Source organism: Hyperolius riggenbachi, chromosome 4 (assembly GCF_040937935.1).
Source record: "Hyperolius riggenbachi isolate aHypRig1 chromosome 4, aHypRig1.pri, whole genome shotgun sequence".
NCBI classification, from domain to species: domain Eukaryota; kingdom Metazoa; phylum Chordata; class Amphibia; order Anura; family Hyperoliidae; genus Hyperolius; species Hyperolius riggenbachi.
In genome coordinates this window covers 316,117,314-316,140,042 of record NC_090649.1, presented here as the reverse complement: position 1 = coordinate 316,140,042, position 22,729 = coordinate 316,117,314, and the positions used below count along the sequence as shown (strand labels likewise).

At 46.4% G+C, this 22,729-nt stretch overlaps 1 protein-coding gene across 1 annotated transcript in view; it reads right to left on the bottom strand.

The window, feature by feature from the left end:
• Positions 1-2,645: 2,645 nt before the first annotated feature.
• Positions 2,646-22,729, bottom strand: part of SYTL3 (synaptotagmin like 3) — an 82,619-nt gene continuing 62,535 nt past the window's right edge. The window contains exons 13-16 of the mRNA XM_068279505.1: positions 17,295-17,400; positions 17,107-17,212; positions 16,812-17,008; positions 2,646-3,638 (exon numbers count right to left, since the gene is read on the bottom strand). Coding sequence (XP_068135606.1) covers positions 3,508-3,638; positions 16,812-17,008; positions 17,107-17,212; positions 17,295-17,400 — 540 coding nt within the window. The 3' untranslated portion in view covers positions 2,646-3,507. The remainder of the gene's footprint in view (positions 3,639-16,811; positions 17,009-17,106; positions 17,213-17,294; positions 17,401-22,729) is intronic.

The window sequence follows — 22,729 nt, the reverse complement described above, 5'->3', positions numbered from 1 at the left end:
GCTCACTGTTTCCCAGAAAAACCTGGGGGGGGGGGATTTCTGTATACAGCATGGGCAGAGGCTGTTACACAGCTCTTCATGTAGAGATCATTTATATATTTATTTATTTACACTTGCGTATATGCCTGCTCTGTCAAATGACATATGATATGTAGGATGTCATAGTATATGTACTCCACTATTAAAAGTCTAATTATCAGACCTGTGAAGACAGTGGATCTAATAAGTCAAACAATATTAATACTGTACAAAGTCTGCATAAATCGTGGAGATTCTAGGAAAAGACTATCAGTACAAGACTTAAGGTACGCAAACACAATGTACTACTAGATTTGATTCTGGATTCAGTGTAAACATCGAATCTAATGAAAATCTACTAAAATTATGGCATTTGAAATTGAGATTACAATTTGAATTTTCAATAAGATTTTGATTGGACAGGCCCATTCTTTGCCCCGGAGTGCAGAGGAACTGCAAGCAGAAGCATCACTGGAGTAATGACTGCATAGCTTTGTATGTTCCACAGTACAAAGCTAGCATGTCTGGCACTCTGATCAATATTAGTAGGGCGGGATTTGCACCTTAGGAGCTTGGAGACACAGATGTTCTAGCGCACTAAAGTTTGCTCCTCAACACAGGCTACTCCCCCAATTCCCATCCATTTTCTCCTTATATCCATTAAATGAAAACTAGTATGATGGAAAAAAGGAGACTTACATACCTGGGGCTTTCTTCAGTCCTCCAAAGTCTATCAGGTCCCACGCTGTCCTCCAGATCCACACCATTGTGCTGCTTTTGCCCTATGCACTTCCCCAGCCGCGCACCTCTCCTAGATCGCACTCCCATGGCCAGGAGCATTTTGAGGCTGCACTGTTTCTAAAACTTGCATCTTCACAAGCGCAGGACTCTCCCTGCCATGAGAGTGAGAACGAGGTAGCACGTGGCCGGGACCACATATGCTCACTAGTTTTCAATTGAGCCAGTGGTGGACTTTAACGGGGGTCACAGTGGCACAACATTTTAGTCTCGAAGGACAGGGAGGGACCTAATAGACTGCGGGGGGCTGGAAGTAAATCTCAACTTTTTTTCCTCACTTAAGGGTTACTTTAAAGCAGAGTTCCTCAACCCTATCCTCAAGGCCCACCAACAATACATGTTTTGCAGAAAACCACAAACATACACAGGTGTGTTAATAAGTGTCTCAGCAGCAGAGCTGATTAACTACCTCTTGGATTTCCACAAAACATGCACTGTTGGTGGGCCTTGAGGACTGGTTTGGGGACCACTGCTTTAAAGGACCAATATTTACTATAGCTTCCCTGAAGGTGTTAGTGTCCCCCCCCCCCCCATAAAGCTTCCCTGGTGGGGTTAGTGCCCCCCTCCCTCTCTTCCCCAATCAATTCCTTAGTGGTGTTTTTGGACCCCCTCCCTGCATTGTTTCCCTGGTTGCTGCCCCCTCCCTCCCTCATATAGGTTCCCTAGTCCCCCCCCCCATATAGATTCTCTGGTGGCATTCGTGGCCCGCCTTCCCCATAAATAGTTTCCCTGGTGGTGATGTTGGTGGACCCCTTCCCCATATAGGTTCCCTGGTAGTGCTAGTGGCTTGCCTTCTCGATATAGATTCCCTGGTGCTTTGGTCCCCCTCCCAATATAGTTTCCTTAATGGTGTTAGTGGCCCGCCTTCCCCATATAGATTCCCTGGTGGTGTTAGTGGCCCCTCTCCCCCATATTTACTGGTGGTGTTAGTGGTTCTCCTTCCCCATATAGATTCCCTGTAGGGGTTTAAGTGCCCCTTTACCTCCCTCTCCCATATTGCTTCCCTGGTAATGCTAGTGGCCTCTCTCCCTTGTATAGATTCCCAGGTGGTGTTTATGTGCCCCCCTCTCCCATATAGACTTACTTGTGGTGCTAGTGGACCCACTCCCCCATATAGATTTCCTGGTGGTGCTTATGTTTTCCCCGCCCCCAAATTCCATATAGATTACCTTGTAGTGCTAGTGGCCCCGCTCCCCATATAGATTCCTTGGTGGTGTTTAGGTGCCCCCCTTTCCCTTATAGATTCCCTTGTGGTGCTAGTGGACCCTCTCCCTCATATAGATTCCCTGGTGGTGCTTATGTGTCCCCGCCCCCAAATTCCATATAGATTACCTTGTAGTGCTAGTGTGCTAGTGATCCCTCTCCCCAATATAGATTCCTTGGTGATGGTTAGGTGCCCCCCTTTCCCACATAGATTCCCTTGTGGTGCTAGTCACCCTTCTCCCCCATAGATTCCCTGGTGGTGTTTAGAAGCCCCCTCCCTCTCCCATATAGCTTCCGCAATGGTCCTTATTTTAGATACCTGTAAGGACTTACAGAGAACTAATTGTTCCCAATGGGATATGATCTAGTGATATAGGTAAACTGGGACAGAGAACACTCACTAGAGGGAATGCCCAGGAGGTACTGGAAGCTGTTGGGACCTGGACCTGAAGTTACATCTGAAGTATACCTGACCTGAAGCACAATTACCTAAGGCAAGCACAGGGGTATATTTGTGCTGGATCCACATACCATTGTGCATTGTCCGCTCTTCTCCTGGTTCCCCTCGGCCTCCAAAGTCATTCCTTGAAAATTGTGATTTTTAGCTAAAGTCAAACTATCAGACAGGCTTCCCGTGATGTTCCCTCCTATTACCCTCTCATTCCCTCCTCTTCCCTATCCCATTCACTCCCCAGAGAACTGGAGGTTGACGGGAGGGGATATCGCCACAAGCCTGCCTCTTCCTGTCAGAGAATTTGACTTTGGTCGAAAGTCAGATTTTTCATGGAGTGATTACAGGGAACAAGGAGATTAAGGGACAATGCACAGAGGTATGTGGATCCAGCATGACAATATCTAAGTGCTTACTTTAGGTAGCTTTACCTCGGGTCAGGTATCCTAAATTGGGGAGTCACTGAATAGTTTGTACCTAGACACTTTATGATGTGTTACAACATGGAGAAATTAATCTTTCTGATCCCCCTGTCCAGAAGAAGTGATTGCCTCATACTAGGTACGGTACATGCAATGCAATTTGTGGAAGATTAGATAAATGATCTATCTTTTCTACCACTTTGCGTCATAAAGGGGCCCATCAGTGATACCACTTTGATTATACAATCTTACTAAACATATGTAGTAGACAGGTAAACTAAGTAGTTATACTCTGAATGGACACTTTAGGTAATCTCTCATAATGCATAGTAGTAAAAATGTCTGTATCATTAATGGGCACCTTGAGACAGATGTCAATAGAAACCTTGGGTAATATTGATCATGCCCGCAAGCTTTGTTCTGCCCGGGGCTGTACAATGCTACATGTGATAATAACACCCCTGTTTCTAACAGATTTTCATTAGACCTGCTGATGTGTATATTGAAAAGAATAATAAAAAAAACATTGGGTAGTGTATATCTAGCTTAAGTCTCCTGCTAATAGGAGGTCAATAAACCTTCCACTAATAAATTACTATGATTCTAGCGTGACAATCAGAAATAAAACGAGCCCTTATTTGGATCTAGTAAAAGAGAATCTTCCATCCATTCATTAGATGAAGTGAGAAGTTGTTGCCACAGGAGCTGGGCAGGTTGGTGGTAAACATTGGAAGAGGCTCCATTACCTATGGAGAAAATAAAAGATTGGTCAGTATTGTAGATTAGGCTTCCAAATAAAGTGTAACACTGGTCATTTTTTAAATTTAGGATATTGTGCCCCCCCCCCCCCAAAATTTTTTTTTTTAAAAAATAAACGTATATAGATTTTATTGCTGTGTTCGCTTCTGCGGGTGAAATATTGACTAATTCATTGCCAAGTGGCAGCTGGCATTCAGGCACAGAATAAGATAAAGTCATGAATGTTACAGTCAAAATCAAAACAGTAACTGGGGATAAAACTCCAATGGGGACTCCAGCCAGAAGTATAACTTTCTATTCAGAGATTTTCTCTCACTTACTGTTGTGTCTTTGGTAAATGAAGTGCAATGTCAGGTATTAAAAAGGCACACCTTACCGTGAGTGGTTGGGTGCTTAGCCTAGATGCAAAAGCAACATCAGTCCATATATTGGTAATCCAAGTACGGCTAGCACACCAATGTAAATATTCCAGGAAATGTATTCCTTATTGCATGCACAACATGACAATTCTTTCGGGATTACGGAGGGTCCCCTTCCTCAGATACAGTGCAGACATACCACTGCACTGTATCTGATGAAGGAGACCCTCCGTGGCCCCGAAACAATTGTCATGTTGTGCATGCAATAAGGAATACATTTCCTGGAATATGTACATTGGTGTGCTAGCCGTACCTGGTAAAGGAAGTGAGGAAAATCTCGCTATTAAGGCAGGGATCACCCTAGTGTCTGCAGGTACTACAGACAATCCCCTGCAAGTGTTTTGTGTGCATTTTTGTACAGTAGCCAGTGATTTCAATGTGGAATCGCATGTGTTGTGCGGAAAAGTAGTGCAGGTTGGCTCCTGAAAACACTGCAGCACCATAGAAAATCATTACAGAGAAACGCTGCTAAACTGCACAAGTGTGATTCCTGCCTAAAGCTGTGTACACACTTGAAAGATTAATGAAAGATCACAGACCAATTTTACCACCTTCCATATAGTATGAGAGCATACCTACACAGTCTATTCTATTGAGCTGAACTCCCCATCAGATACAAATCTTTGCAAGATGATGTACACAAAGATGCTGTACACATTCAAAAGATCAGTACTGTATCTGCAAAAGATCAGTTCCTGCAAAATCCATTCATAGTCTATGATATCTGCAGATCTCATACACACCTTGTTTAACAGACATTCATCTGCAGATCTGACAATCATATGCAGATCTGAAGATCCATCTTGGTGGATCTGATCTACAGATGAATGTCTGTTAAACAAGGTGTGTATGAGATCTGCAGATATCATAGACTAGGAATACATTTCGCAGGAACAGATCTTTTGCAGGAACTGATATTTAGCAGATACTGTTTTTTTAAATGTGTACATTGTACAGCATCTTTGTGTACATCATCTTGCAAAGATTTTTATCTGATAGGGAGTTCAGCTCAATAGAATAGACTGTGTAGCATATGCTCTCATACTACATGGAAGGTGGTAAAATTGGTCTGTAATCTTTCAATAATCTTTCAAGTGTGTACACAACTTAAAGAGACTCCGTAACAAAAATTGCATCCTGTTTTTTATCATCCTACAAGTTCCAAATGCTATTCTAATGTGTTCTGGCTTACTGCAACACTTTGTACTATTACAGTCTCTGTAATAAATCAATGTATCTTTCCCTTGTCAGACTTGTCAGCCTGTGTCTGGAAGGCTGCCAAGTTCTTCAGTGTTGTGGTTCTGCTATGCACTCCCCCCTCAGGGAGGAAAGAAACACACAAATGATCTCTTGAGATTCAAAAGGAAGGCTGTATACAGCCTGCTTGTGTATGGATGTATTTTCTATGTGTGGACATACTGTACATCAACCTACTTCCTGTTTTGGTGGCCATTTTGTTTGTTTATAAACAAACTTTTTAAAGCTGTTTTTAACCACTTTTAATGCGGCGGGGAGCGGCGAAATTGTGACAGAGGGGAATAGGAGATGTCCCCTAACGCACTGGTATGTTTACTTTTGTGCGATTTTAACAATACAGATTCTCTTTAAGGCTTTGGCAGTACTAAAAACTAGACAGAGGTTCTAATCTCACCCACTCTATCTAAAAATATCAAAGAGTTTTGGTCGAAAACTTGCTTTATGGCTGAAATTTTGTCATGCAAGACATGCAAGTTATGCATAATCATGTGCCCTGTAATTCAAAAATAAGCTGAAATATATGGAAACTATATATGGGATGAGTAATAAGCACAGATAAATGACTGTAACTGACCTCTAGCAGATGTACCTCAACTATTTGTTGTTTTCCCCTGCAGTAATCTCCCCAGACAGACCTCGCAAAGACAGCAAGCAAGACAATGGGATGCTAATTGATCCAGCAGACAGGCTTTTACTTTATACATGAAAAAAATAGTGTATTAGTGACTTTTAGGCTACCTTTACACATACTGCATCACATCACGTCGTGGTACGCTTCCCCACCGCATTGGCCATTAGTCTGTATGAAACTGACCACGCTATCTGTGGTGCGATGCAATGCGGCAGAAGTGTTCACAATGAAGCAGAGGCAACACAGACTCTGCACTGCGTTGACCAGCGGTACGAGTGACACAGCACGGCAGGCATTTTTGCATTGGAGTGTATGGCACCGCAACATTTTATTTAGATTGTTTTGGTGATGGTGCAGCGTGCAACCGCCCATCAGGGGAAAAACAGTGATGTACTTCCTGTCCAGCAGGGAGCATGTCACTGTCTGGGGGGTGGAGCGATGCATATTACCATGTTGGAGCAGTCTGCAGCATCTAGTGTGCATGGGGTAATGGTGTGGTGCAATTGTCCTACTCTGGGCTCTCCTGCAGCAACACAATCACACCGCACCATATGTGAAACTAGTCTAAAGACGCGTTCACACGCTGTACTTTTGCAAACGACGGTTCCCTCAGACCCTCCCATGGGACAGACTGATAAGACTGTTTTTGACGTATCCACCGAGCAGGAGGGTCTGACGGACCCGTCGTTAGCAAATGTATGGTGTGTGTACGGGTCTTAAGTGTATGACTTGGTGTATTTAAGGGCTGAAGTGATGAGCATTGGAGTAATGTTGTGGCTGTCCTTCACTCATTTAAAGGATACCCGAGGTGACACACAAATAACCCTAGCACACAAATAACTATGCTGTGTTCCTTTTATTCTTTCTCTGCCTGAAAGAGTTAAACATCAGGTATGTAAGTTGGGTAGGAAGGAAGGATCCGCACCGATGTCCCCACAATCGATAGCTATGCGGTTTTAAGCTGTATTGGCATATGTCCTAAATAAAGTCGATTGTGGAGACATCGGTGCGGATCCTTTCTTCCTACCTTGTTTCTGTTGGGTCTTGCCGCCGGTGATCCACCACTGTCCCTCAAAGCGCAGTGGAGCGGTTAACCTCGCTAGGTATGTAAGTGGCAGTTCCTGTCTGAGTCAGGACCCTCAATGATAAGAAATTACAACTAATTACAACTAAATTACAACTATAAAACACTTTCCTTGCAGAAAATGGCTTCTGAAAGCAGGAAAGAGATAAAAAGGGTCTATAGTTCATAGATTTGAGCTCTGCCATGCTTCAATGAATTTGTCATTGAGCAAAAACAATAAAAACGGTAAAAACCTAAAAAGTAGATTTAAATATAAAATAAAACTGTGGAATATCTTAAGAAGTCATTTTTAGGAGAAGGAGGATAGATACAATTGTTCATTTTATTAGTTTATTTTCACCTCGGGTTTCCTTTAAGATAAGTTCTTGCTGCAGCTGTTTGTATGGAACTGACATAGCACAAACTCTAATTCTCTAAAATTCCAAGATCATCACCATGATCTGACATTAATTACGTTTTCATAAACAAAATCTAAATGAAGTCTATGGGAAGACAACACTCTCCACTCTTCTCCTGCTTAAAGCGTACCTGAAGCAGCCCCCCAAAAATAAAAAGATACTTACCTCAGCAGAGGGAAGTTTCTGAACTTTCCAGAGGCTTCCCTCTACTAAGCTAAGTGTCTTATCTTTATTTTGCTGATTGTCCTGTGGTTTATCGAATCAGAGCTGGGTCCCTCTAAGCATATTAGCCAAGAGCTTGTCCAATATGATTTCATGGCGGTGCTCCAGGTCATATACGAACATTACCATAATTTACCCTGTGATTAAATACCTCTCAATATAGGGCCACAGTCAAATGGGAGTAAATCAACACAAAATATACAAAAAATAAAAATTTCTTTCATGCATAATGCCAACATATAATAGTAAAAAAAAACAAAAAATAGAGAATTGGCTCTTTGCTGCATGAAAAATTACTAATAATACTTTATTAACTATATTATAATAGAAAAGATAAATTCATATACAAAAATCCCCCCATAATATACTATAAAAGCTCTGTTCAGGCAACTGATAATGGGGCTGCAGTCCCCAATAATCAATAATGAAGTCTCACTCTGCAAAATGTAATTCCATAATGCATCAAAAAGGTGATATCCAATTGGATGATAACTTGTACAAATGCTAACTAATCCACCAGGCAAATAAGAAATAATGTCCTTGTGTGAATCCACACACAAGTGTGAATGCACTCTGTCCACTTAGTAAGAAGGTCCCTAAGTTCACACTTGTGCAAAGTAAACTAACCCCCACTCACAGGGTCAGCTAAACTGGAACATAGGTAAACATATACACAGCTTGTATGAGAACATGGATAGGTATCAGCAAACATCAAGAACTCCAAGCAGTTGTGTAAGTTCATGGGTTAGTATAGCCAGGCAACAACGGCTTTAAGCAACTGCACATATATGATGATGATGGAACAGATAGTAATGATCGCATAAGCAGTCATGTAGCAGGGCTGTTTTGTGCTGGATTAGCATAAGCAAGCTGAGCACATAGAGTTCCACATGAAGCCGTGCATAGATGTGAATTGTCAGGCATATTCCATTATAGTTACTAGTCCAATGAACAAATGATGCCGAGTCCAAAGGATGCAAAGTGACTGATGAAGGTTGCCGGAAGGAGCTGAAGGCTGTCACAGATTGCCTGACATGTTTCGCTGCACTAGCGGCCTTTTCAAAGGAACGACAGCAGTAGAATGCAAGCGTCTGGACGCCATAATGGCGTCTTTAAGATACCCTGTGTTCGCACCAGTCACTGCTCCGCCCCGCCGACGTCATCGCGCACGCCCCCAGAACACAGCGTGCGGGGGCGTGGGCAGCGCGCCATTGGAGCGCAACATATCGGAACAATAAGGAAGCATGTCAACGTCTCCCCTGGATGCCACAAGTGACACGTCAGCCCATGGCGAAAGACAGGGGAGGGGCAAAGGTCAGGGAGAGGGGGACACCACAGTATATTCTTTCCAAAGTTAGCATCTACACAATGCATCTTACTTTAATTAAACGCCAGGGCCGGATTTACAGCTCAGGAACCTATAGGCGCAGAAGTTCTGGCGCCCTAGACTCCACCCCTCAGCACAGGCCACACCCCAATTTTTTTTTAATATAAAATAATACCACTCAGGGTAATGCAGATGAACCCATTCCACCAACACAGACCCTTATCCCCCCCCCCCCCAATAAATCCACACACAAACACAGGCAAAGACCCCCCAATAAATCCACACCACCAACCAACCCAACAAAGACACCGACACCCCCGCCCCCCAATAAACCCACACCACCAACACTGGGCACAGACATTTCCCTCCCAATAAACCCACACCACCAGCACAGGTACTTCCTTCCCCCCAATAAACCCACATTACCAGCACAGGCACTCCCCCCCCCCCCCCCCCCAATAAATCCACACCACCAGCACAGGCACTTTCTTCCCTCCCAATAAACCCACACCACCAACACAAGCTCAGACCCCCCCCCCCCCCAATAAACCCACACCACCAGCACAGGCATTTCCTCCCCCCCCAATAACCCCACATTACCAGCACAGGCACTTCCTCCCCCCCCCCCCCAATAAACCCACACCATCAGCACAGGCACTTTCTTCCCTCCCAATAAACCCACAACACCAACACAAGCTCAGACCCCCCTCCCCCCAATAAACCCACACCACCAACACAAGCACTTCCCCCTCCCCAATAAACTCACACCACCAACACAGGCACAGACACTCCCCCCCGCCCCCCAATAAACCCACACCACTAACACAGGCACAGACACTTCCCCCCACCCCCAATAAACCCACACCACTAACACAGGCACAGACACTTACCACCCCCCAAGAAGCCCACACCACTAACACAGGCACTTCCCCCCCACCCCACAATAAACCCTCACCACAGGCACAGACGCTTGCCCCCCACCAACACTGGCACAGACTATCCCCCCCCCAATAAACCCACACCACCAACACAGGCAGAACCCCACCCCCCAATAAACCCACACCACCAACACAGGCACAGACATTCCCCCACCCTCCAATAAACAATAAAACCAAACCATCAACATAAGCACAGACCCCCCCCCCATAAACCTAAGCCACCAACACAGGCACTGCCCCCCCCCCAATAAACCCACAACACCTACACAGGCACAGATCCCCCCCCCCCCCATAAACAATAAACCCAAATCACCAACACAGGCACAGACCCCCCCCCCTCAATAAACCCACACCACCAATTCAGGCACAGACACATGCCCCTCACCCCCAACAAACCCACGCCATCAACACTGGCACAGACCATACGCCCCCCCCCCCTCCCCGCCAGACATTCGATTAGCAAGCAAAAGAAAAAGATACTTCACAGCAAGTTTCTATCACAGGTGCCAGTATATGCAGCGTTGGGACGCCAGCCCAGGGAGAAGGCAGCTGCAGCGTAAGCTTCTGGGTTCATGCAGACTCTTCGCAGCTCCCGACCGCTGTAGTTTGTGTGCCTCTTTCACGATTCAGGGCAGGCGCTGTAGCATCAGTGGGTTGAAAATGAACTGTGCAGACTGAAGAGTGGGGACTTGGGAAGCTGTGTGCCGAGTGCTGCCACTAGTTTGCGTGCACAAGTTACATGTGCTTCCTCTTCAACGCACGCGGCACACAGTGGAAGTGTTGTGCTGCGTGCATGAATAAATACAGCCGCTATCATAGACACTCACGATGTGGCTGCTGACTGCAGGGGGAGACCCGGCAATCGCACTGAGAGCGGGTGGGGCCAGGGGTGAGTACTTGCACTTGCCGCTCTTACTATACATACAGGGTGACATTTGGGATGCCGCCTTTGCGTGCCTACAGTGCCTTATGGTAAAACCGGCCCTGTTAAACACACAACAGCATCATATATATATTAATAATGAAAAGAAAAAGAAATATTGGATGGCATAAAGATCAGTCGGGATTCATACCAGGAAAGGGATGGGATATTAACTTACGTAGACTTTTTACGCACCTCTTTATACAACACGCTAATTCTGGGTCAAGCATCCCTGGATGCTGAAAAGGCCTTTGACACGGTCGAGTGGGCCTACCTATGGGCAGTTCTCAGGAAATTTAATATAGGTGATAAATTTATCACCTACGTTAAAGCATTATATAATTCACCTAAGGCCAGAGTACGCACGGGTAATTATGTTTCTTCTTTCTTCCCTCTGGGCCGGGGTACTCGTCAGGGCTTCCCCCTGTCTCCAGCCCTTTTTTTCTCTGGCCATGGAGCCCCTGGCGCAGGTGCTCCAGTCTAGGGAGGATATCGTTGGTCTACAGATTAATAACGTAAATGAAAAAGTATCCCTATATGCCGATGATATGCTATTATATCTGACCGACCCGCAAGCGTCCCTATCCTCTGCACTGGAATCAATCAATACTTTTGGCACTTACTCAGGCCTAGTCATAAATTGGCATAAATCTTTACTCATGCCCATTGATACCCCCTGTGCTTCTCCTACACCTAATACCTCCTTACAAATAGTAGATCAGATAAAATACCTTGGTATTCAAATTACTCCAAAAATTAAATCCTTCTATGCCCTTAATATAGAGCCACTACTCATTAAAGTTAAAGATAAACTTAAAGCCTGGGCTACTCTACCATTGTCTCTCATTGGTCGAGCAAGCCTCATAAAAATGTGCATTCTTCCAAAATTTGTCTACCTGTTTAGACAAACCCCTGTTAAGCTACAAGCCGCTCTATTTACTTCCCTTGATGCAAATTTTTCCTCATTCATATGGAATAACTCCACTCCCCGAGTTGCTCTCTCCAGTTTGCAGCTCCCAGGTGATCAGGGGGGTATCGCCTTCCCTAAGCTTAAATTCTATTATTGGGCAGCTGTCCTCTCCACAATATACTGGTGGTTTGAGCAATCTCCTTATAATCCAGCCTCTGTTCTAGAAGCAGCAATCATTGGCTCGCCATTGGCACTTGCCAGCTTACCATTTCGCAGTCATAAAGCTATTTCAGTCATTACTGTCCCTATGACTACTACTGTCCAGGTGTGGGATGAGGCAGGCAAGTATCTTTCCTGCAAGGAGCAGTAGTCCCCTTTTACACCCATGTGGAATAATGCCAGACTTAAAGAATTTCTCACTATTCCTGATCCGTCAATCTGGGTCGAACGAGGGGTTGTGAAACTGAGGGACATAGTTGAGGGAAATGAGCTCATGCAGTTTGATGCTCTTAACCTCCCTGGCGGTTTGTTAAAATCCGCTAGGGGGCAGCAAATACCTTTTTTTTAATTTTTTTTTTTTCATGTAGCGAGACAATGTCTCGCTACATGATAGCCGCTGCTGAGCGGCATCCCCCCAGCCCCTCCGATCGCCGCCGGCGAACGGAGATCAAGAGATCCCGTTCAAAGAACGGGATCTCTTGAAGGGCTTCCCCCGTCGCCATGGCGACAGGGCGGGATGACGTCACCGACGTCATCGACGTCGTGACATCAAAGGGGAATCTGATCCACCCCACGGCGCTGCCTGGCACTGATTGGCCAGGCAGCGCACGGGGTCTGGGGGGGGGGGGGCGGCTGCAGCGACGGGTATAGCGGCGGATCGGCGGGCAGCGGCGGCGATCGGAGGTTACACGCAGCTAGCAAAGTGCTAGCTGCGTGTAACAAAAAAAAATTATGCAAATCGGCCCAGCGGGGCCTGAGCGGTGCCTCCCGGCGGCATAGCCCGAGCTCAGCTCGGGCTTACCGCCAGGGAGGTTAAGACTCAATTCTCGCTACCAAATTCAATGTACTTTCCCTATTTGCAGGTGCGTCATGCCTTCCAGTCTCAATTTGCTTCTCGGGGGCTGGTTATTCTCTCCAACCCGATTGAAGAGGCTTTGAGCCGCTCTGGTCAGACCGGTCTCATTTCCCTCATGCATGGTATTCTCATTAGTACAGATGCCCCGATTAAACAAAAAACCTACTTGCTCTGGAAAAGAGATATAGCTGACCTTACTGAGGTGGAGTGGACCGAGGCTATTCCATACTTAATCTTTACTCCAATAGCTGCTCGCCATAAGCTGATAGCACTTAAATACTTATATCAAGCCTATTTTACTCCATATCAGCTTTCTAAGATTTATTCTGATCACCAAGATAGATGCTGGAGATGTGGCAGCTCTGGTGCTGCCTTTCTTCATATCTTTTGGGGCTGTCCTGCTATTCAGCTGTACTGGGAAGCAATATATACACTGATCACTGACCTCGTGGGACCCTCTGTCCCCTTCACCTCTAAGAGCATGCTATTAGGTATTTTTAACACCAAAAATCTTTGTGAACGCAAGTTTTTTCTGGTTAGGTTATTATTATTCTACGCTAGAAGACAAATTACGCTGAATTGGAAAAATGTTAAGCCTCCTAAGCTACATGATTTTGTATCTTCAATTAATAACGACTTGCCAATATATAAAGGTGTTTATGAGAACAGGGGCTCCAAAAAGAAATTCTATAAAATATGGACTTGTTGGATCTCTAAATTTAAGATTGATCTGTAATCCTTCTGCATGGAAGGATATATATAATTTGCACTGATTTGTACTTTCACTGATTGACTACTTTTAATATACTTGGCTATGATGCTCTTTGATGCTGTTCAAGAACTATGGGCCTTGGCCCGGGACTTAAGACTGATGGGTTGAGGGTGGGGAAGGGTACGGGGTGTTGTATGTTCTGTATTGTTTTTCTCTGTTATAAAACAATAAAAATTGTTTACTCGAAATATTGGTTGGATTAAACCCTGGCGAGTAGGCCCCGAATGCAACCAATGAGAGATCAGAGTCATCGCCATAGGTAACCCATGAATTATCAATAAGACAATATAAAAAACTTAGCATATAGTATTGGAGTGAAAAAAAAAGCTCACCAAATAAACAAAAGATCAAGGTGGCAAACAAATACCCACCCAGATAATATAAATAGGGCCCTAAAAAAAGCGCCGCAATGGGAGCAGAGGAAATGTTATAAGCAGCAACAGAGGGGAGGAGTGTGCAGCAAGACCAGGGGGCAGAGGAGCAGAGCATAGCTAGCCATATCTATCTAGATAGGAACACTCGATAATTAATGCTATCGTTCAGCCCCTTCGTTCAGTTGCCTTTAAATCGAAAATCCAACGGGATTCCAGTTGTAACAAGGACTTGTCCAAATATCCACCTTTTGGGTGCTGGTGGACCAGGGGTCGAGTCCTGCGTGGACGCGGGTGAACGGCGTTCACCCACTTTTTCTTCAGAGTGAATGCCGTTCACCCTGGCTTGTGTGGAGCGAGCTATGGGGACAGTGGGGATGGGCGGACATCTCCCCCCCCCCATCCCTCACCTTTGTGCTCCCCTTCCTGCCTCTCCCCTCCAGCGTTGTTAAGTGTCGGGCCCGGCGGAGAAAGTGGGCGGAGACTTTCCGCCTTCTTCCAGCCACAAGGGACGCTCCGCTCTGTGTGCGGCTAGAAGACCAGACTAGCCGCACACAGAGCGGAGCGTCCCTTGCGGCTGGAACGAGGTAAGTCTCCGCCCACTTTCGCCGCCGGGCCCGACACTTAAAGGACAACTGAAGCGAGAGGGATATGGAGTCTGCCATATTTATTTCCATCTAAGCACTACCAGTTCCCTGGCTGTCCTACTGATGCTCTGCCTCTAATACTATTAGCCATAGCCCCTGAACAAGCATGCAGCAAATCAGGTTTCTGACATTAATGTCAGATCTGACAAGACTAGCTGCATGCTTGTTTCTGGTGTTACTCAGACTCTACTGCAGTGAGATAGACCAGCAGGGCTGCCAGGCAACTGGTATTGATTAAATGGAAATAAATATGGCAGCCTCCGTATACCTCTCACTTCAGTTCCCCTTTAACAACGCTGGAGGGGAGAGGCAGGAAGGGGAGCACAAAGGTGAGGGATAGGGGGTGGAGATGTCCGCCCATCCCCACTGTCCCCATAGCTCGACTTCTCTGCTCTGCTCCCTCCGGGTGGGGGCACACCTGGGTAACCTGGGCACATATACCCCTGCCTACATATACTGGGGACATATACACCTGCCTACATATACTGGGGACATATACCTCTGGCCACATATACTGGGGACATATCCCACTGGCTACATATACTGGGGACATATACACCTGCCTACATATACTGGGGACATATACCCCTGCCTACATATACTGGGGACATACAGTATACCCCTGCCTACATATACTGGGGACATATACCTCTGGCCACATATACTGGGGACATATACCCCTGCCTACATATACTGGGGACATATACCCCTGCCTACATATACTGGGGACATATACCCCTGCCTACATATACTGGGGACATATACCCCTGCCTACATATACTGGGGACATATACCCTTGCCTACATGTACTGGGGACATATACACCTGCCTACATATACTGGGAACATATACCCCTGCCTACATATACTGGGGACATATACCCCTGCCTACATATACTGGGCATATATACCCCTGGCTACATATACTGGGCACATATACCCCTGCCTACATATACTGGGCACATATACCCCTGGCTACATATACTGGGCATATATACCCCTGGCAACATATACTGGGCATATATACCCCTGGCAACATATACTGGGCATATATACCCCTGGCTACATGTACTGGGCATATATACCCCTGGCGACATATACTGGGCACATATACCCCTGCCTACATATACTGGGCATATATACCCCTGGCTACATATACTGGGCACATATACCCCTGGCTATATATACTGGGCATGTATACCCCTGACTACATATACTGGGGACATATCCCACTGGCTACATATACTGGGCACATATACCCCTGGCTACATATACTAGGCAACTATACCTCTGGCTACATACACTGGGGACTACTATACTCATAGCTACTTATACTGGGGACACCTATAGACCTGGCTACCTGGGGGTACATATTTTGGGGGAACTGCTGTCAGATTATCTGCATTTTTCTGGAACCGCTGTTATGTATTTTGGGGAACAGCTGCCAAATTATGTGTATGTTAGGGGAACGGCTGCTGCCAGATTACGTGTATTTTGGGGAACTGCTGCCAGATTGTGTATGTTTGGGGGACCACTACTGCCAGATTATATGTCCTTTGGGTGTTACGTGTATTTTGGGTGATCCGCTGCCAGGTTTCGCGTATTTTGGGGAACTGCTTCCAAATTAGGTGTATGTTGGTGGAACTGCTGCTGCCACATTGTCTATTTTGGGGGAACCACTTCCATATTATCTGTATTTTGGAGGAACTTCTACCAGATTATGTGTCTTTTTGGTGATGCTGTGAGATTACATCTATTTTTGGGGGATACACTACGGCAGAGCTCAAACTTCCTCGGCAGACCTTTTACATCACTGCTAAGGTCATGTATATTTGGCCCCACCCATGACCACGCCCACGGTGTGCTTGACCACGCCCATTTTTGGTGCGCAAGAATTCTCTGAGTGAGTCCACTCACTTCTTTTCCCAGGACTAGACCCCTGTGGTGGACCCTATCTAGGCCTATAAATTTGATAAAATTTGCATTTCCTCTATGTTCAAGATGTATATGTCTAGAGATGGGAGATTTAAAGTTGCAACCCTCAGCGGAGAGCCTTACGAAACCTGCCTAAGGCCTGCTATGAATAAATTACACAATGTGGAAGTACTTGGTTTGATGATTGTGGAATAATATACAATATGGCAGCTGAGAATCCTAGTACTGCTGGCAACATTTGTTAGACTGGTACCTGCACTCATACTGATCCCACCCAGGAAGTGCTCGCTCAGTCCCTGGTCCCAGACAGTGACATCCAGTCGAGACCTCTTCAGATCATCTGGGTTCATTATGTTATAAATGATGGTGTGATTCCATTCAGGACATGTCTGTCTTCTGAGAGTGGGGGTCCTTTGCTTCACTTCTGGTTTGTTAGGCAGGACAAGGCAGCTTATAAAAACAAAAAGGGAAAAAACGCTTAATTCTGAGACTGTAGACACCGGTTACACATCAAACACCATGGCAATAACAGCATACTGCCACCTCACCTTTTCACAAATGGGTGTAAAGCACCATCAGGTTTTGAAGGCAGGTTCTTGGCACTTTTGATTATGAGGTGGAGCTGGATCACTCCTAAATGTTTACCTTCTGTGTCTGTATGGAGGAAAAAAATTAACATCAAAGGTTTTGTGAGACTTGATGGTGAATAAAACCTCTCCCGCCTTTCCATACATACCATATGCAGAATACTGAAATGTTGAGGGAACCGGAGGGATTTCCAGTCTCATCCTCACAAGCAGCTCCCCGTGATATTGCACTGTGCTGTCTTCTGGCTTTTGCGGCTGTTAAATGAAAGAGCCATCCATAGTTTGTATGAATCAAACAGTCATTGCGTTATTACAGTTATAATTATTCAGATTTCAGAGAAGCTGCTATTTATCAAGACAAACTAAGAAACTCAGACACTGATAGTTTGACGTATACAAGAGCCAAGTGATACAACTTCCCACCCAGCACAAACAATGGGCAACATTAATGTCTCACTATGGCTCTCTTTTTACTGGACAGTGTTTTAGCTGATGCACAATGCATACCATAAATAAGGAGGTAGTGGATGATATCATTTTGTGGTGCCTGGTGAGCACATTTTCTTTAGCTGTTGTGCACGTGTACATGTGTAGTGTATTAAAATGGGAAACAAACAAAATTGATAGCAGAATAGCCCCCCCCCCCCCCCCCCCATAGATGCATCTCTAACCTTCTGTGTAGTCATGCAGGCTATATTCCGACAACCAAATTCCAAAGCCACATTTCCTGGCGTTTTTAAATGACTCACTTTGTATAAGCAAAAAAGATAGCCATTGCGCAAACTCTACTTTTTCAAAATACCTAAAGGGACATTATGGCGAATTATTGTTTAAATTAATGCAGCATAAAATTAAGCCAGCATCCAAACGAAGCTGCAATAAAAAAATAATAAAAAACAAGAATAACAGAGGCGCCAGCAAGTATAAAATAATTAAAATCCGCTTAAAAGGAGGGGTGTAGGTGGACACACCTCTCAGGTACAAAATAGACCAGCCAATACGCTGTTATTTTATAACAGTAATATTTATTGGGGATTCTCCAGGTATGCAACGCGTTTCACGGGCAAAGCTCCCGCTTCATCAGGCACTCAGATAGGAGAAACACAGTAATAGGTCCAATTCTGGATCAAGCGCCTCTATTCAGAATCCAGATCCAGAATTGGACCTATTACTGTGTTTCTCCTATCTGATTGCCTGTTGAAGCGTGGTCATGCAGTGAGTGGGCGTTGCCATGGGTGGGGCCAATCGTACATTACATTAGGACAGTGGTGACGAACTTTTTGGAGGCCCAAACTGCAACCCACAAGTCACTTATCTATCGCAAAGTGGCAACAACAATTTAAACTAAATACTATACAAACATTTTAACACATACATGAACATTATGGAAAATCCAAGTTGAAAAACTGAAAAGATAAACAATTTAATCCATCCTACTCCTGAAAAAATATATTCATTTTTTTAGAACCTCTCAGTTTTATTTTCTGTTTTAAAAAGCTAAAAAAGTAGGTTTAAAGAGAACCCGAGGTGGGATTATATTATGCTAGTGGGGCACAGAGGCTGGTTGTGCACAGTAACACCAGCCTCTGTTGCCCCATGGTGTGCCTCAAAGACCCCCCTGCGCGCCGCTATACCCCCGCAGTGCTGGCGACACGCAGCGTTTCGCCAGCACAATGTTTATCTAAGCGCTGTCTGTCAGCGCCGCTCCCCCGCCTCCTCCGTATCGGCGCTACCCGCCGCGTCACTTCCCTCCAATCAGCGGGAGGGAAGGGATACAGGCGGGTAGCGCCGATAAGGAGGAGGCGGGGGAGCGGCGCTGACAGACAGCGCTTAGGTAAACATTGCCGCCAGCACTGCGGGGGTATAGCGGCGCACAGGGGGGGTCTTTGAGGCACACCATGGGGCAACAGAGGCTAGTGATAGTGTGCACAACCAGCCTCTGTGCCCCACTAGCATAATAAAATCCCACCTCGGGTTCTCTTTAATGCTATTGTCTCATATGATGATGATTCAGCTTTTCCCATAGTCTCGCAGTTAGCAATGATGTGACCCCCAACAAGACAAATTCAGCAATCATGAGGCCCCTATCAAGACTAATTCAGAAATCATGAGGCCCCCAACAAGACAAATTCAGCAATCATGAGGCCCCCAACATGACAAAGTCAGCAAGCGTGAGGCCCCCAACAAGACAAATTCAGCAATCATGAGGCACCCAACAAATCATGAGGCACCCAACAAGACAAATTCAGCAATCTTGAGGCCCTCAACAAGACAAATTCAGCAATCATGAGGCCCCCAACAAGACAAATTCAGCAGTCATGAGGCACATAAATAGACAGCATTTCACATAAATAGGCAGAATGCCCCCTTAATATGGTAGACACATCTCACCTGGCTTCTGAATTCTCCTCTACTGGCTGCTGTACCTGGCAATACTGTTTTTGGCTGGATTGGGGATGATGTGTGAGCTGAAAGGCCTGGCAGTGATGCTGTGGCCTGGCTGGCGGTGATGCTGTGGCCGATGTTGTGGCTGGGTTGGCTGGCAGTGATGCTGGGCTGTGCTTGGCTGGTTGAAGTAAATGCTGGCCTGACTGGTGGTGATGCTGTGGCCTTTTTGATAGTGATCCTGAGCTGGTTGGCTGGTGGTGATGCTGGGCTGGCTGGCCTGGATAGTTTAGGTAGCGACAGGTGCCCCCTAGTTAAGGTAGCGCCAGGAGTACCCCAGTTTAGGTAGTGACAGGAGCCCCCCGTTCAGTTAGTGACAGGAGCCCCCCAGTGTAGGCAGTGACAGGAGCCCCCAGTTTAGGTAGTGACAGGCACCCCCCAGTTAGGTAGTGACAGGCACCCCGCAGTTAGGTAGTGAGTGACAGGGACCCCCAGTTGGGTAGTGAGTGACAGCAGGGACCCCCAGTTGGGTAGTGAGTGACAGCAGGGACCCCCAGTTGGGTAGTGAGTGACAGCAGGGACCCCAGTTAGATAGTGAGTGACAGCAGGGACCCCCAGTTAAATAGTGAGTGACAGCAGGAACCCCCTATAGGTAGTGAGTGACAGCAGGGACCCCCGTTAGGTAGTGAGTGACAGCAGGGACCCCCGTTAGGTAGTGAGTGACAGCAGGGACCCCCGTTAGGTAGTGAGTGACAGCAGGAACCCCCGTTAGGTAGTGAGTGACAGCAGGGACCCCCGTTAGGTAGTGAGTGACAGCAGGGACCCCCATTAGGTAGTGAGTGACAGCAGGGACCCCCATTAGGTAGTGAGTGACAGCAGGGACCCCCAGTTAAATAGTGAGTGACAGCAGGGACCCCCGTTAGGTAGTGAGTGACAGCAGAGACCCCCGTTAGGTAGTGAGTGACAGCATGGACCCCCGTTAGGTAGTGAGTGACAGCAGGGACCCCCAGTTAAATAGTGAGCAACATCAGGGACCCCCGTTAGGTAGTGAGTGACAGCAGGGACCCCCGTTAGGTAGTGAGTGACAGCAGGAACCCCCATTAGGTAGTGAGTGACAGCAGGGACCCCCAGTTAAATAGTGAGTGACAGCAGGGACCCCCGTTAGGTAGTGAGCAACATCAGGGACCCCCGTTAGGTAGTGAGTGACAGCAGGGACCCCCGTTAGGTAGTAAGTGACAGCAGGGACCCCCGTTAGGTAGTGAGTGACAGCAGAGACCCCCGTTAGGTAGTGAGTGACAGCAGAGACCACCGTTAGGTAGTGAGTGACAGCAGGGACCTCCAGTTAAATAGTGAGTGACAGCAGGAACCCCCGTTCGGTAGTGAGTGACAGCAGGGACCCCCGTTAGGTAGTGAGTGACAGCAGGGACCCCCGTTAGGTAGTGAGTGACAGCAGGGACCCCCAGTTAAATAGTGAGTGACAGCAGGGACCCCCGTTAGGTAGTGAGTGACAGCAGGGACCCCCGTTAGGTAGTGAGTGACAGCAGTGACCCCCGTTAGGTAGTGAGTGAGTGACAGGGACCCCCGTTAGGTAGTGAGTGACAGGCGCGCTCCCCACCCCACCTACCCTGCCGCGTCAGACCTCAGGATCAGCGGGCGACCCGACCAGATAGAGCGGGCGCCAGGCACAAATATGCGGAAGTGATGTCACTTCCGCATATCAGCGGTGTCCGCTAGGTCCTAGCGCCCGCTCTATCTGGTCGTCCGGCGCTGATCGAGGTCTGAATGGCAGCGGGGACAGCGGAGCGGAGCAGGGCAAAGCGGGGCAGCGGCGGCCGGGAGATCCGTGGCACCCCAGGACAGATTGGGGGCACTGGCCCCCCCAAAATAGGGCTAGCGACGTCTCTGTCTACCATTTACTTTCATTTCATCTCCATTTGATTACTGACATACTACACCATATTGGGCTCTCGGTCTCTTTGTTTTATTTGTCTTTTCAAAGCTACCTGCAATAAAAAAAAGCTTTAGTTTAAGAAAAATAAACAGAGCTTCTTCCTCAATCACTTTACTTTTCAGTATCCCGTCATTTGTATTGTAAGTGACGGACTAAACAGACCAGTACATTATTTACAGGGGATCATCTACGGTAGTATGACTGTTTATTTTTTTCAGACGACTTCCCTCTCACCTTGTTGTTCTTGGTTTCTCCACACCCACCAGCCGAGCCGCTATAAACTGTTATGCTGGGTACACACTATGAGATTTTATGGTTGATTTACTGTAAGATCGATTATTTCCAAAATGTCCGATTTGCTTTCCGATCGATTTCTGAGCATTTTCCAATCGATTTCAGTTAACTGTAAGGGCTTGCTTCCATTTGTGTGGGGTGCGTCTCGCAGACGCACGCCGGCACTGAGCGAGCGGGCGGACGGGATCGCAGGCGAATCCCATCAGCCGTGCCATGCATGGCTATGGGAATCGCAGCCTCTGCTGCGAATTCTGCAGGGGGGTTCCGGCCGAATCGGTACCGCAAGCGATTCGTCCGGCGGCGCCGTTATACCCTATGGCAGAGTTTCCCCGCGCGATTTGCCTGCGGGGAAACTGCGGATTCGCGACGGAAACCGCGATAGTGGAAACGGGCCCTAATAGGAAATTGCTCGGAAAATGCTCAGAAATCGATCGGAAAGCAAATCGGTCATGTTGGAAATAATCGATCTGACAGTAAATCGACCATAAAATCTCATAGTGTGTACCCAACATTAGTCATGTCTGCTAATGACACCGGAGGGGGGCGGATAGACAGCCGAGATAAGGTGGCTGATTTATTGCCTGTCAGAGTGCAGGGGTCTTTCATAGCTTCAGTCTACGCTGTAACACAGTTTATAGCGGCTCGGCTCGTGACTGTGGAGAAACCAAAAACAACAATGTGATATGACTGTTTATTTTTTCAGATCTGACATCCATACCAGATGTTCCCCCCATAAATAGTGTACTGGTCTGTTTAGTCCGATGCTTAGGATACAAATGATGGGATATACTGAAAGCTAAAGTGATTGAGCAGAGCAAGCAGCTCTGTTTATTTTTCTTAAACTAAAGCTTTTTTATTGCAGCTTCTTTATGGATGCTGGCTTAATCTTATGCTGCATTAATTTAAACAGTAATTCGGCATAATACCCCTTCAACTATATAAACTATGGAATGT